Source organism: Anabrus simplex, chromosome 1 (genome assembly GCF_040414725.1).
Source record: "Anabrus simplex isolate iqAnaSimp1 chromosome 1, ASM4041472v1, whole genome shotgun sequence".
Classification (NCBI taxonomy): domain Eukaryota; kingdom Metazoa; phylum Arthropoda; class Insecta; order Orthoptera; family Tettigoniidae; genus Anabrus; species Anabrus simplex.
In genome coordinates this window covers 1,582,092,077-1,582,108,013 of record NC_090265.1, presented here as the reverse complement: position 1 = coordinate 1,582,108,013, position 15,937 = coordinate 1,582,092,077, and the positions used below count along the sequence as shown (strand labels likewise).

The 15,937-nt window shown below is 38.9% G+C and overlaps 1 protein-coding gene across 2 annotated transcripts in view; it reads left to right on the top strand.

Moving 5' to 3' along the window:
• The first annotated feature begins 928 nt into the window (after positions 1 to 928).
• LOC136881050 (protein obstructor-E) overlaps positions 929 to 15,937 on the top strand; it is a 51,717-nt gene continuing 36,708 nt past the window's right edge. For both annotated transcript variants that reach the window (XM_067153653.2, XM_067153662.2), the window contains exon 1: positions 929 to 1,064. In XM_067153653.2, the coding sequence (XP_067009754.2) occupies positions 1,013 to 1,064 (52 nt within the window). In that variant the 5' untranslated portion in view covers positions 929 to 1,012. The remainder of the gene's footprint in view (positions 1,065 to 15,937) is intronic.

The following is a 15,937-nucleotide window of genomic DNA, read 5'->3' as shown; positions in this document are numbered from 1 at the left end:
TGTTCAGACTTATATTGTATAATTTTTACCATTACTGTGTGATGACTGTAACTCGCAGAATCTGGACTTATTTTGGCAATTTTGGTTTATATTATTTTTCCCGAGTACGCTATATACAGCCTATCTTGTGCAAAAAATTATTTATGTTTATAAAACGCTATAAAGTCTCTAAGTATTAATACAGAACAGTTACGTATATTGTACAATAATTTGCCTTCAGTTTGGAGTATGGGAAATGGACCCCTATTCTTCAGATTTTTGACATTTACAGTATTACACTGTCAAAATTGAAAAGTTGTGTAGAATAGAAACTTAACAGTGAGATGATAGATGCGTATCAGTATTTGAATGCGCTAATTCCAAAGTGAAGCAGCCCTCTGTGCCATACAAGGATTCCATTCCCAAGACTTCCAAGGAGGCTGTATTTCGAGAAGTGGATCGTTCCTCACTCCATTGAGATTCACTTTGATGTAGTAGGCTGAACGCAAAGGAATATGACTTTGGAATCATCATACTGATCCAATAATTGCAGGCTTTTGCTGAGTAGCAGACATATTCGCAGGTATGTGACCTTTTAGATTATGCGATCGTTGGCTTAAAATTAAGAACCTTCTGTTAGAGGATCACACGATGAAAAGGAAAATATTCTATTACATTGATCTATTAAATTAATTTTGGAAAATTATTCCAGAGTACCTGGGTTCGATTGAATTGTTTTCGAATTTAATAGATTAATTCCAACCAATTTCTCGTCTGCCTTAAACCTGTAATTAAAATCAGATATAATCGTCTGTGCACTTGGTCACCAAATTGTAAACTTTACCACGTCTTTGTTTCCTCAAGGTTAGGGAAGAAACTCTAAAATGTCAGTGCTTACGTGAGGGGTCAAATGTGGGGGGACGGAGGGTTGAGAGGAAGAGGGGGCCGTTGGAAAGTGAGCGGTAACATAGAGCCCAGAGTAGCAAGCTGAGCTCATGGTCTGTCTCTCTTCGAGTGTCACACCAGCAACAACATGGCGCAACTAGCACTGATCTTCCTCGTGGCGGCTACTGCAAGCTATGCCTGTAAGTACCACCGTAAATATAAGTGATCAGAGAGCACTGCCAACATGTGTTTATGTGTGTACATCTAAACAGATCTGTTGTTTCGTGCATTATATACGATAATACAAGCAGCGTATGTCTTCCGGAAAGGTCTGGTAGAGATCTTTCGAACTGATGCCTATAGGCGACCTGCACATTTGTGAGGATAAGGTCCTACCTATGATGATTTCTAATATTCAGGATGCCACACACACCCAGTCCCTGAGTCAGGGTAATTAACTAGTTAAGGTTGAAATCCTCCACCCAGCCGGAAATCGAAGCCGCGATCCCTCGGATCGAAGGCCAGCACGCTAAACATTTAGACGTGGAGCCGGATATTATATAATACAGTACGCCGAAAAGTTAAATTATTATTATTTATGGACTGTGCAGAGGTAATTTTTGTGCGTAATTCTGTTGGTTTTTTTCTGTCAGAAAATTTGTTAAAACAACTGCTTGATGCAAATTACCCATTCGTAATTTTAGGAAAATTAATTTTAGTAAGTAAAATTTTCACATAATCACCGGAAACGTTGACGAGTGGTGAGATGAATAAGAATCACTGTAATAAAAAAAAAAATAAAAAAAACACGAATGACTAGTACAATGTCCTCATCACACAAATACCTTTTTTTTTTTTTTTTTTTTTTTTTTACAAGTTGCTTTACGCTGTACTGACACAGTTAGGTCTTATGGAGACGGTGAGACAGGGGATGGCTAGGAGTGGGAAGGAAGCGGTTGTGGCCTTAATTGAGGTACAGCCCCAGCATTTGCCTGGTGAAAATGTGAAACCACGGAAAACCATCTTCAGGGCTGCCGACAGTGGGGTTCGAACCCACTATCACTCGAATAATGGATACTGGCCGCACTTAAGCGACTGCAGCTATCGAGCTTGGTCACCAAATTAGTTTTCTGAATTATTTAAATTATAATCTTTAGTTCCTCGACACTTCTTATCCTCCTAAATAAAATGCCAAATACTCTGTATGCAAACTTCCCCAATACAGTTAAATTCACACTGATTATTATTATTATTATTATTATTAATATTATTATTATTGCTCTTTTAAGGGGTCAAACATCGAGGGTGCCGGCTCCAGAATACTAATAGGGCATTATTGTAAGAGCTATTGTATCGGCAACCATCAGGTATATGTATCAAGTAATATGTTTTAGTAACGGTGTACGACGTAGTAACAGAAGTTACTGGGACCGAGTTCGATAGCTGCAGTCGCTTAAATGCGGCCAGTATCCAGTATTCGTGAGATAGTGGGTTTGCACCCTCCTGTCGGCACCACTGAAGATGACTTTCCGTGTTTTCCCACTTTCACACCAGGCAAATGCCGGGGCTGTAACTTTTAAGGCCACGGCCACTTCCTTCCCAGTACTATCCCTTTACTGTCCCATCGTCGCCATAAGACTTATCTGTGCCGAGGCGACGTAAAGCAACTTGAAGAAAAAGGGAAGTTTATGCTAAATGCGATTCAAATGGCAAAAGCTTACATATCGCAGTAGTTTAATGTACCATATTTATACCATATCCTTTTAAAAGATGGAAGGTAGAATAAATTTCGTTAATAATATTAACACGAATCTTATTTTAATTGAATAGTTCAATTAATGTTTGGAACAGACTGACACGCAATATCGATAAAAGGTGGTAAGTTTCATTGACAACTTATAAATGTAACGTATTATTTCAATAACGTTATTTTATTTCTAAATTGTCATTCTGTTTCATAAATCTCATCCTGGAATTGAAAACGATCTGGTGACTTCAACGGCTGTGCAAGCAAGAATCTTAAATGAACATCCTTCGCTGTCATGAATCCTTTAAAGAAAGTTATGTTGTCTTGGAGAGAATTGTAATGTAACCTAGTTTGATCACCTTTAGGTAGGTTAAATACTCTGTTGCTCAACTAATGCCTCCAAGGATTGATACAGAACAGTGAAGCAATTCCATGTACACTAACTTGTTTTAGGTTGGAGCATTGCAAATGTGCGATCTTTGCGAAATTCGTCGTGCTTACCCTCAGTGGGATACGAATACCCATTCACTGCTGCATTAGTGCATGACAGCGGTCAGTGAACTGGTGTAAAAGTACAGTGAGAAAGTTTAGTGAAACTGCAGGTAGTAGGTGTATTTTTAAGGGCTATTTAAGTTGGAGCATCTTTGAGAATCTTTCATTTAATGAAGTATTTTCTATCCTCCTTTGCTTGCTGCTTTATTTATTTCTCTCTTTTTCTTTCGTTTCTTACGTTGAGTTATTTGCTTATATATGTTTGTCCTGTACACAGTTCTTCACATTCTTGGATCTGCCCAGGGTGCGAAATCAGAAAGAAGTGGTGTGGGGGGAGAAGGAATATAGGACTTAACTACTAGTGTTTATTTCAGGCAATATCCGGGGTATAACATTACACTATAATTTAATTACCCCCTCCCCCCAGAAAAATGTAAATTTAGATCTTTTTGTTTGAATTTAGTTGTTATAAGGAAAATGATAAACATTAGAACGTTATTCCAATCAGCTGAGAAGTTTATGAGAGACTGTCGCTTTCTTAAGAAAGGCCAAACGAGACGCGACTTGTCCTGATTTATTGCTTTATTTGTGAAACCTTTCTTTGTCAGGGCTAAGTGTTGACTGAACAAATTTGTCGGTTTGTACACTGCTTAAGTAAATTTTTTCCGGAAACACACCCTCTCCAAGAAGTACAGGAGTGGTAAGCTCGAGCTACTAAGAGCAATGACAAGGGAGGAGAGCTTCAAGTAATTTACATTTTACCGGGCGAGTTGGCCGTGCGGTTAGAGGCGCGCGGCTGTGAGCTTGCATCCGGGAGATAGTAGGTTCGAATCCCACTATCGGCAGTCCTGAGGATGGTTTTCCGTGGTTTCCCATTTTCACACCAGGCAAATGCTGGGGCTGTACCTTAATTAAGGCCATGGCCGCTTCCTTCCAACTCCTAGGCCTTTCCTATCCCATCGTCGCCATAAGACCTATCTGTGTCGGTGCGACGTAAAGCCCCTAGCAAAAAAAAATTACATTTTTGCCCGTGTTTTAGATGGACTTGTCAGAGTTAAACATGAATAATAGGCTGCAGGTCCGGATTGCCACTACTGCGTTGTTTTATTGCTCAAGGTCTGGCAGTCATTTGAATTATTGTTGACTAGCGAATGTACCCGTGCTTCGCTACGGTATATGCATATCGAAACCTTCCCCGGGATGAGTATACTCTAAATATGAAATTTGGTTGAGATCTATCCAGCCGTTTCGACGTGATGGTGGAAAAATCATTCTGGTTTTCCTATAAACCCCCCGTGTATTCAAAGATTTTAAAATGATATGCATATCGAAACCTTCCCCGGGAGGAGTATACTCTAAATATGAAGTTTGGTTGAGATCTATTCAGCCGTTTCGACGTGATGGTGGAAAAACCATTCTGATTTTCCTATAAACCCCCCGTGTATTCAAAGATTTTAAAATGATATGCATATCGAAACCTTTCCCGGGAGGAGTATACTCTAAATATGAAGTTTGGTTGAGATCTATCCAGCCGTTTCGACGTGATGGTGGAAAAACCATTCTGGTTTTCCTATAAACCCCCCGTGTATTCAAAGATTTTAAAATGATATGCATATCGAAACCTTCCCCGGGATGAGTATACTCTAAATATGAAGTTTGGTTGAGATCTGTCCAGCCGTTTCGACGTGATGGTGGAACAGACAAACAGACACGAACAATTTTATTTATATAGATGTTTTTATGAACATATGTACAGTAAACATCAATTTCAGTAATAAATTATATGTGTTCTACATTTTCACCATTGTTTTATAACGAAAGAATCCCCACAGGCAATTTTAGCTAGGGGGGGGGGGCCTTTGAGATAAAATCGTCGCTGGGGGTGAAATCCCTCCCTCACCTCCCTCCCCCGCGATTTCGCACCCTGGATCTGCCTTCACGTAATACCTAACCTTTGATATATCCTGCTTACTACTGTATATATTTGGTCGTGGATTTGCAAGCATAACTTGAAAGACATAATTATTTCCTCCAAGTTGATTTCATGCTTGACCTTGGACGAGACTTATCACGTCCAAGGTCAGACACAGGGGCGTTAATTAGAAAACTTGAAGGGTAACATTCCTTAAGTCCCATTGCAACCTAGTAGGAGGGAACAAATGGTGATGATGATGATGATAATAATAATAGTAATAATAATATTGATTATACACCCCAATGTCTACTTTTACGGTTATTGAAGACGCCGATGTGCCGGAATTTTGTCTCATATAAGCTATTTTACGTCCCGGTAAGTCTACCGACATGAAGCTGGCGCAACTGAGCACCATCTTATATCACCGGACTGAGACTCTATCGGACCTGCTAACTTGGGCTCAGAAGGCCAGTTCTATCTGTACTTGGCCCAGTGAACATCCATTTGAGACCGATGGTGTTTTTCTTAAGGGAAATGAGATCGTAGAACAAAATATTCTTCAGTTGATCAACCTCTAGAACTAATTTGCTGATTGATCGTGATTTGTGGGTGAATCCTGGAAATCTCGTTCAGAACCAGGAAGGAACAGAAATGTGCCGAGTGTACGCTTAATGGGTTGGTTGATGTTCAGTTACATGTCAATTATATGTCGGCATGAAAAAGTATGCTTTCCGTTGTCAATAATTTACTTTTAGAATTTGCTTTACATCGCACCGACACAGACAGATTTTATGGCGACCATGGAATAGGAAAGACCTAGGAGTGGGAAGGAAGCGGCCGCGGCCTTAATTAAGGTACAGCCCCAGCGTTGTCTGGTGTGAAAATGGGAAACCACGGAAAACCATCTTCAGGGCTACTGACAGTGGAGTTTGAACCCATTATCTCCTGGATGCAGGCTCACAGCTGCGCGCCTCTAACCGCACGGGCAGTTCACCGGTAAGGATTTACTAACCTTGACTTGGATCGAACAGGCGGCCTTGCGCATATGAAAGTGGCTAGCTAACAAGTCGATCACCAGGAATGATGATGGAAAAATACGGTACGAAGCAAGAAACTATATGTCACACTAACCAATGTCAGATATTTTATACTGGTTAGATATCATCTTTTAGCATGTGGAATTGATGAAATAAATTACAATGTGACATCACTCATCGGGACAAGCACTTCGATCATGCTTCAATTTTCGTTACCAACTGAGATCTATAAAATGTTCAATTATGTAACTTTTAGGTTGCCTACTTTCAGGGATTGAATTCAATCCTCGATCTGGATCCAGTATTGCTTCCATATAGTTGTCTCCATAATGTCTCCTACTTGGTATTTCTTATTCGGATCCAACCGCGACAGAATTAAGGTTTCTGAATCCTAAGTTGTCTCTACTCTGGTGACACCTTCTTTCGTGTGTTTTACTCTTTGGACGTAGTATGAGACAGTATATCCAGACGATGGGCCCTTATCTTGGATAATACTAGAGTAACTACGAGCCCACTTACTCGTACTGATTAACCAGGATTTCTCCTTCATTTGAATCTTTTCTATATACTTTAAAAAAGTTTAGTTTTTCACCCAGTTCTGAAATTTGTTGATCCTATCAGTGATCCCAATTAAGCCACGAAGTCACTAAGCCAGAGTTTGCTTGTTGTAGGGTGTCTTGTTTATTTCTGCTTTTGTAATTGCCAACTTGTCAAAGTAATTATAATCATTGAATATTACTTAACTGTGGGGATTTTAGCTAAGCTGCGATATCACTGATCAAGCCTTGAGCGTGGTTAGTTTCTACAACCTCCTCTATCCGTTAACGATAAGCAGTCTCCTTTTCAAGTATTTCAAGTATTCTCATCCTCTTCGTTATGGATCGACAACCAGGACATTAAGTTCTTTGAAAAGATAGTAATGCACTCACGATCGTAATAATTGTCTTGTGTCTCCTGTATTGTCTCTCATTGAAGGCCTCTCACTGCAGTACTTCCAGTTACATGTAATGCTATTTTAAAATCAATGTCTTTGCGTGCAGTGGTCTGTTCAAGGGCCTGTTCAAGCTTGTTTGCTGTTTTGAGAGCGCAAGACTCGTTCAGACGAAGGTCTCGTAATTTTACAACCACTGCAGTCTGTTGGGAGGTTACACTGTCCTTATGACTTCACGTATTGGATTTCTCTTCTTTTAACTGCTGTTGAATGTCTGTATATATATATAATATAATCGTATGGCCTCAACTACCGTTTGCAGACATTTCTATTTGACGCCATCTGGCTGTCTGCTCGTCAATTTCGACGTTCCGTTTTACTCTAGGTCCGCTAGATGGCAGACAGAGTAAAGCGGATCTCTCTTGGGCGTCTATGGCTGAGATTTAATTAATTTTGTCGGGTAAATACCAAATGTATCACCATAGATCTTTTACATGCCGACATCGTACGACATGGAGTGTCGAATGGACTTTTTTCCGCCCTTCAAAAATCCGACTACCTCTGCCGGGTTTGAACCCGCTATCTTGGGATCCGGAGGCCGACACTCTACCACGCATCCACAGAGGCAGATAATGTCTGGATAAGAGTGATATTCTTAGTTTACGCCGTGAAAGATTCAATCAAGTTCGCTAACCGCTATCAGGAGTCGTGTAGGTACTATTTTTAAACATGGAAAATGAAAGTCTGGTCTCACTATTGTTCTCGGGACGAGTCATTTTTTATATTGATAAGACATGCAACGCACGAATCTTTCAGGAAGTCATTAATTTCCTCAACGGTACTTCGGAACGTCACACTCCCCTCCTACCTGTTTGAGTTTGTGTAGTTTTGTGCTGTGCGTCAACCTTGAAGTGCTCTTACAGTGTCACTCCTCACTAATAAAACTCGTCTTCCCGTCACGGATGTGAATTGCTTTCAGACTTCGGAGGCCTTTCCAAGCAAGGTCAGTAATATCTCGTTAATTAAGGGAGAATTCTTCTTACGAGGCCTCGCAGATACTGAGCACACTGCAGCTTCATCCACACCCCTTGGTCTCTGCTGTATTCCTCTGTTAAATCTTCCTTGTTCAACATCTCTTGCTTACCATCACGGCAGAATTACATATTAGGCTAATTGGAGGCCTAGTATACCGTTTTTGTAAGAAACTTTCTGTCTTTTATGAATCGAAAACTTCATTTCTCCAGAAGTGTTAGTAAATTTAAGTGGGTTCAGAAGTTAACTCTCATTTTACGATATCCACGTAACCTTCCTGTCACACATTCCACGTCGTACGCAATGCTTATGCTACTGAACAATCTTTTAGACTCTCAAAGATTGAGTTTAAGAACACCTAAGTTACTGAATTCCTTCATTGTTTAAATTCACGTAGAATGATCCTACATGTCCTTAACAGTCGATCTATTTTTGGTTTTAAATGTTTTGACTTCATCTTAATCAGAACGATTATTACCTTGCATTTCTATATTTTGGTTGAATGACTAATGCCATGCAGACGGCTGTTATTGACCTTCTTATAAACACATTGAACTTTAGTAGCTTTGACATTATTTTACAGTTTATTGGATTTCGTAGAGAATTACCGTTTCTGGTTGGATATAGCATTGATAGTGCTCACTGTATTCTGGTATGCAATAGAGAAAGTTAATTGCTTTCATTCCACTCTCATCTTTAGCTCTGGCAGTATGAAAATGATGATTTATGAGAGGTACCGGTAGCGTAATTTCTTATGCAGCCAGTCGCTTTAACGAACGATGTGAAAGTTTCGCTCCTAGGGTCAGTGGGTGTAGACATTTCAGTGCATTTAATAGCCTAATGTGTAATAACATCTTCTGGATGGGTGAGTAAAGCAACGAGAAACTACACAATTCCTCATTTCACTGGTCCGATCCTTCATTGAACCTAGGGTAGGTATGACAGCTAATGGTGCAGCTGTTGGCGATAAAAGCAGACTTTTGGCTGCGGAATCGACATGTTTGTATCTTTATTAACATATTTGCCAAATTTTATGTAACGAAGTGTTAACATCAGAATATTTTATTGAATTTTTGATGGGAGGAAAACAATTTCTGCTAAGTAGCATGAAGACCTCTCTGTATTGCATCTGTAATGTACTTTAAATTTGGTCCAACTCTTGGATGGAATATGTTACAAGAACGAAACGTTGCGTTCAGTAGTGCGTATATTAAGTAAAATGTTATTTGTTTAATGTGTCTATACAGTAGATTTTAATAGACTCTGGGGTTGCAAGTGATAAAAATCATTGCTATCCGTATTGAAGATACTGAATGTAGGATGCTCTACATATTTCTGAAATGTCAATACTAATTCCTTCTTCCAACCTCTAAAACATCAGGACGCACTTGGTACTAAAAAGATTTTTTTATCCTTGCACACCAGCTGCTCTTTTGTAATTATGTATATATTTGTAAATTCTCAACTATTCAATTAGATAATGTAATTACTATATAGTTACCAACTATTGACATTTGTTTTTATTACAAACATTTACGCTGAAAGTTATAATGTAAATATTTTTAAAACTTTATCTCAACTGTTCAATTGAACAATGTAAATACTGTATAGTTACCAACCTTTGACATTAATTTTGGTTACAATCACAGAATGCAAAACTCATTTTATACGACTGACACTTTCTTCCATAGTGTAGGAGTGTTTTTCACAGCCATTTTCTGGATATGATATTTATAAATCATTTCGTTTTACTATTCTTGACTAATGTAAATTATCACACTGGCTAAATACACTAAATGATCGCTCAGTCACGCGCTACGTACAATTCTCATTGCTACTGTTTATCAAGCACTCACATTGACATGTCGTGTCGAATGCATGATCATGAACCTGACCCCGTCATCTCAGCTGGTAATATGATAAGGAATACTACATGTTTTGATACAGTTAAGTTAAATGGCAGACGACTTCTCGGCTTCTGTCTTTTGATTGAAATGGTAAATTGCAGGAGCGTAGCCAAGGGGGTTTACTGGAGGGTTATATCCCCCGTACACATGGAATTTTTACAAAACAAAATAAACAGAAACTGGCAATAAACAAGTGAAAGCTGGTTCAAATGGTTGGCTCGTTTCATCATTCACAGAGACATAATTGTAAAACCAACAGATCTCTTGAATCTATTTGCTAAGAAACCTCTAAATTTGGATTTTAGATTATAATCTGAACATACCATTTGCCGTAAAACTATTCGTTTTGATCATATTTTTCTTCTTCTGTATTTTAATGTAAGATTTTGTAGTCTGAATATCAACATATTTTATCTATACCGGTGTCCTTATGACACTCATCCGTGCGGGCACCACACACTCACAAGCACTTTCATTATGTTTTATCATAATTTGGTAACTACAGTATAATCCCCCTCCCTCCATCGGTCGATTCTTGTAAAGTGTATGCGGTCTAAACTTGAAATTTTAATTTTCAAATTGTTTATGAAAAGGATCAATGCAGGAAATCCGGTTTTATTGTAATGTTCATTAAATATTATATATTTTCACATTCCTTATAAATCATTGTTGTAAATTTGGCCATCAGTACTTATATAGGACATTGCTTTATGAGTGTTGTTATCGAGTGTTTTCTACATCATCAGCCCGAAGGCTACTGGAAGTTCAAATAACAACACAACGAAAGGTTATGTGGTTGATAACTGCAAAAGACTGTTCAGGTGTACTGGGCAAGGTAAAGAGTGAGATAGTTTGGTGCGATTAGCATCCGCACACACTAATTGTGCTTTGAATGACATTACCAACCATACATCACCATAAATGAAACTGAAGCTTCAGTCGATGTTACACTTTACTCTGACCTGTATCAGGAGAAAGATGTCAAAATTTTACACTTATAAAGAAATAGCAACAGGCGGATATTCTTTAATATTCTTTGAAATGAGATTTATTACAATTATATAGTGGACGTCCTAGAAGAAATTTCGTCACCTAGCTTCCATTTACCATGGCGCTGAAATTGTGAAAATAAAAATGAAACTACAAAAAGTGCATGTGATCTTAGGAGAACATATTGCTCCGAGATCTCGGACTGTACCACAGTACAGGATTCAAATATTTTTTGTGCTATAGATGAAGCACTCAGTGGGAACTCAGTTACTTTCTTCGTTCCTGGAACAGATGATTGTTGCCGATTCTCTCAGTCAGGGTTCAGTCTACTACTACTGGGCTACCAAGACGACTGCTGCACAGCCAGATGGCCAGAATTACTAAAGAGTAACGTGGTCACCATGATGATATGCCGCAGAGAGTTCAAAATTAAATTCAAAGCAATTTTTTCATGAATATTTTTCTGAAGAAACTGAACAGTTTTTTATATTAAATATTACTTCAGCTCCCCTCTTAGCCACCTTCCTCTTTCGAATGTAGTTATGCAAATTAGCCCAGCATTTAGCCTAATTCAGCATAAAGTGTGTGCGCAACACTCCATTAAGGACACTGGGCTACCAAGACGATCTGCATTACTGAAGTGCAACGTGCTCACCTTGACGACATTACCTTCCTTATTACTTGATTTTCACGACCAGGTCCGTTGTCTCTCATCACAGGCAGCTCCTCGGTTGGTCTCACGAGGCAGAGTGAACCCCGTTCCATCCCTCAATTTAGAATTGAAATACCGGTACTGGAATCCGGGACTTCCAGGTAAGAGGTAGGCACGCTATCAATGCACCATTGTAAAATATTTTTAAGCCTCATAAATGTGTGCCTTTCTTTTTTTCCCACCTTATTCTAAATTAAACAAACAAAGAAACAAACATGCAAACAAACAGAAAAAACGTACATATGACAAATATACAGGGAGGATGTGGTAGCCGAGTGGTACTCTTACTGGTTTCCCACAAAGATGGTCGCGATTCAAATCTCGGCAAAGTATTTGAGATTTTTGAATTAAATGTCATGTCACCGTAGTTTGGATTTCAGGTAAAACTGGAGGTCACAATATCAAGTTTCAAGTAAAATTTAAAAGCTTGGTGTTACATGGAGATAGGCAGACAGACAGGCAGAAATTGAACTGCTGGTTGCTAAGGTGTTTATATGTCATGAGATTATTTTTCTGTGCGTCGCTGAAATACGAACTCTGAAATGTAACTCCATTAAGAGATGTGGATGTTCCAAAGGATGTTACGGATCTTGTGGACTGATCACGTCTCCAATGCTGCCGTACTCAAACACATGAGGAGTGAATGAATGTTGATGTGTACAATCAAGAAACGAAAGTCAGCCTACCTTGGGCATATTATGAGGAATTAAAAGTACAACATACTAAAATTGATCATTCAGGGTAAAATTGATCGACGCAGGGATCGCGGTCGAAGGAAACGGCCTTGGCTGAGGTGCTTACAAGATAGGACAGGACTAGATTCTAGTAAACTGATGAGAACAACCGAACATACAGACTTCGCTGTGATTGTGGCCAACCTTTAGTAATGGAGAAGGCACTACGAGAAGAAGAAGAAGAAGAAGAAGAAGAAGAAGGAAAAAAGAGAAGACATGTTGATAACATACAGATTTTATTTTATTCCTTGCTTACTTATGAAAATTTATGAAAGAAATAGTTCCTAAATTACTATTGAACAATATAAGGTAAATTCTAGAGACGGATAGAGGAATATACAAGTTATTTTGAGACGAATGTCTTTTTTACTTGTGTCTTCCACGCTGGTAAATTGTGAGCCACGACTCTGTAAGTTGCGCTAACCGGCATCCTTGAGCCGCTAGGCTGAGACAGCCGATGGAAGCATGCCAAGACACTTTCACTCCTTGAGAGGGAACCCGTTCTTTCGTCCGTTGTGTAACATCTGGCAGCCCGTTAGAGGTTCTTCGTACCGAGTCTTCATATCATCTACGGTTTTTTTCCTTTGCTACTCGAGGCCGGCAAACACACGACCGGCTTTTCTAAGTAATGCCGTTTCGAAAACAATTTTATCTATGTATTACCAACAATCTGTGACTTCTCAGAAGTGGGTTTCCTAACCACTATTTTTAATCGAGTATAAGGATATAGTTCCAGTGCTAATCAATTCATGCTTGTACACAGTTCCTGGGAATTACGGTACTTAGAAGACAGTTACCTGCAAATTAATAATAATAATAATAATAATAATAATAATAATAATAATAATAATAATAATAATAATAATAAATAACACATTTTTTCACGTAGACCATGCCTCATCCAGAGTCCGTAACTAATAAAGAAGATGAAGATGAGGGTTTTATTTGACACTCCCCCTTCCCACACTAAGTGTGCCTGTCATTATAATCAAAAGTTTCCAACTCGATTGTGACTGGCAGTAGGCATGGGGGTCTGCCATTATATTGGAAACTCCCCAACTGAATGGAATGGCAGTAGGCAAGTAATCCTGCCGTTATTGTAGAATCTCCCGAACTCCATTGTGAATGACAGTGAAAAAGTGGACCTGTTATTATCACAACGCCGCAACTGGCACGTTACATTGGAAACCACGTATGGGGACCTCCCCATGTTGTTTCTCGGATAACGCTAAGAGACATGCAATTGAAAAAAAATCTTATTCAATGCGTGTACAGTAATTGACTTAGTAATCCATATTCAATGTAGAATACCGTAGCAAAGCACGGGTACATTTGCTAGTATTTTATAAAAATGTTCGAAGCTTTTTCCCTCCTGCCCGTGAAGATCCTTGAAGGCAATGGTTTCCCCTATTCTTAACCTTGCCATCAGCAGGTTAGAGGGGTATGTTCTATCTACGGACCTCTTAGTTCACTGGTACTCATTTGTGGTTGTAGGCTGAGAATTTCAGAATTGTTCCAAGATAGTCCCTTCTTGTTCTAGTACCGTATCCGACTATCACGCTCATTTCCTTTCAGATCATGCACTTGATCATTATCTGTTCCTGGAACTTTTCTCTGATCATGTCCATGTACTTCTGTCTAATATCCTTGTCCGTAAACTGTCCACCTGTACCTGTCTGTAGATATACTTCGGTTTCTTTATCTTTACGCTGGACATACTTAGTTCACTGAAGGTCAGATAGTGGTCGGTGCCGTAGAAGAATCCTCTAAAATATGATATACATCATTCAGATTTCCTGCACTCAGAGTCGATTTTGATTTAGTAATTATGAACAAGGCATCCATGCCTTTACAATTGCAACAATGATTAGCCTTATGATTGAATGATTAACAATATAATACTAGTAAACAAATCCATTAAGCGTTTCCCTTTGCTGTTGACTGCTACATCCTTCCTATATTTACCCATTACTTTCCGAAGACTTGTGTCCCACTTGTAATTTTTACATTAATTCCGTATGCACCGTGCTTTCTTTTGTAAATCATTCTATGCCTCATGAAACTTGTCTACATCATCATAAGCTCTTTCACATGGAGCATACTTTGAGACAATCTTAGTTCCATTTATTTGAACTGTAGAATTTATCCACATCAGTCATTCGTTTCATTCTGTGATTTATATGATGAGGAAGCTCAGTCGGTAGTGTATGATATTCTTTTCCACACGTAATGATACACCTAAATCCTGTTGTGTGGAAGTAGGACTATGTCACTCTCACACTTCTGATGCTTGCTTAAGAAATTGTGACTATGCTTGGCACATCTCTGTGAAGTAGGGTTATGACCTTACTTTCACATTGCCCCAGTGTGTCATTTACAGTTTAGGGACTCCATGTTCCGAGGTAGTCTAGCTAACTGACTGAGTATGTGTATAGTCTCAACTCTGAACGCATTTGAGATGCCTGTTCCTTTTGAACTGCTATTTCGAATTCAGGACTACTTACTATGTCACTCAGCGTTTGCCCATGTTTCACGAAATAGAACGATAATAATGTTATTTGCTTTACGTCCCACTAACTACTTTTACGGTTTTCTGAGACGCCGAGACGCCGGAATTTTGTCCCGCAGGAGTTCTTTTACATGCCAGTAAATCTACCGACACGAGGCTGACGTATTTGAGTACCTTCAAATACCACCGGACTGAGTCAGGGTCGAACCTGCCAAGTTGGGGTCAGAAAGCCACCGCCTCAACCGTCTGAGCCACTCAGCCCGGCCGAAATAGATCGGGACTGCAGAAACGGATACCACTAACGGCAATAACATATTTGACCATTTTGAATGTCTTCACTTAATAGCAGTCCTGCGTGCTGCTAAGGGGCATGTCATGTACATATATTTCTTATATATTTCAGCTTCACTTCCAGGAAGGAAGTTGCATTTTGATCTCATTGTTTTACGTTGCCAATGTCTGTAAAATATTTATCAATTACTTATGAACAAATCGTGTGCATCGCACCTAATCGCGCTGAAGATACGGAACTTCTGAAGTTTCCAGTGCTATTATTTGAATCAGGGACAGAAAAAGATGAGAATGCTAATAGAATTCAACGAAGTTCTTTCTACAATTCCAATAGCTCTAATCATAACAAATATTGCATTCTTCTGAGGAGCAATGTACTTAAGTTCACTCTATGTTTTTAATTTAGTTTCAATCTATTTAAGATGAAACTTAAAAAATAATTGAGTCATTGACTTGGGAAAGGTAAGTAAGCCATAATAATGAATTTTAGAGGAGAAGAAAAAAAAATAGTGTTTTGAACATTCTGAAGCAGATGTTGCTGAAAACAAGTCATGTAAAATCAAAGAGTAATACATTCATCAGTTTAACACACAAACTTATGCTAATTATGTTTCAGGCACAAATTGTACGATAAAATACGTTGTGAAAAATTACTGTCTAAATCAGTTTGTCAGGAGACGTGTATATTTTAAGCGCAATTTTCACGACAAAACGCATTATACTTTACGTCCAAGAAATTCAGCATAGCAAATAAGTCCTTTTTTCGGTTCGCTGAC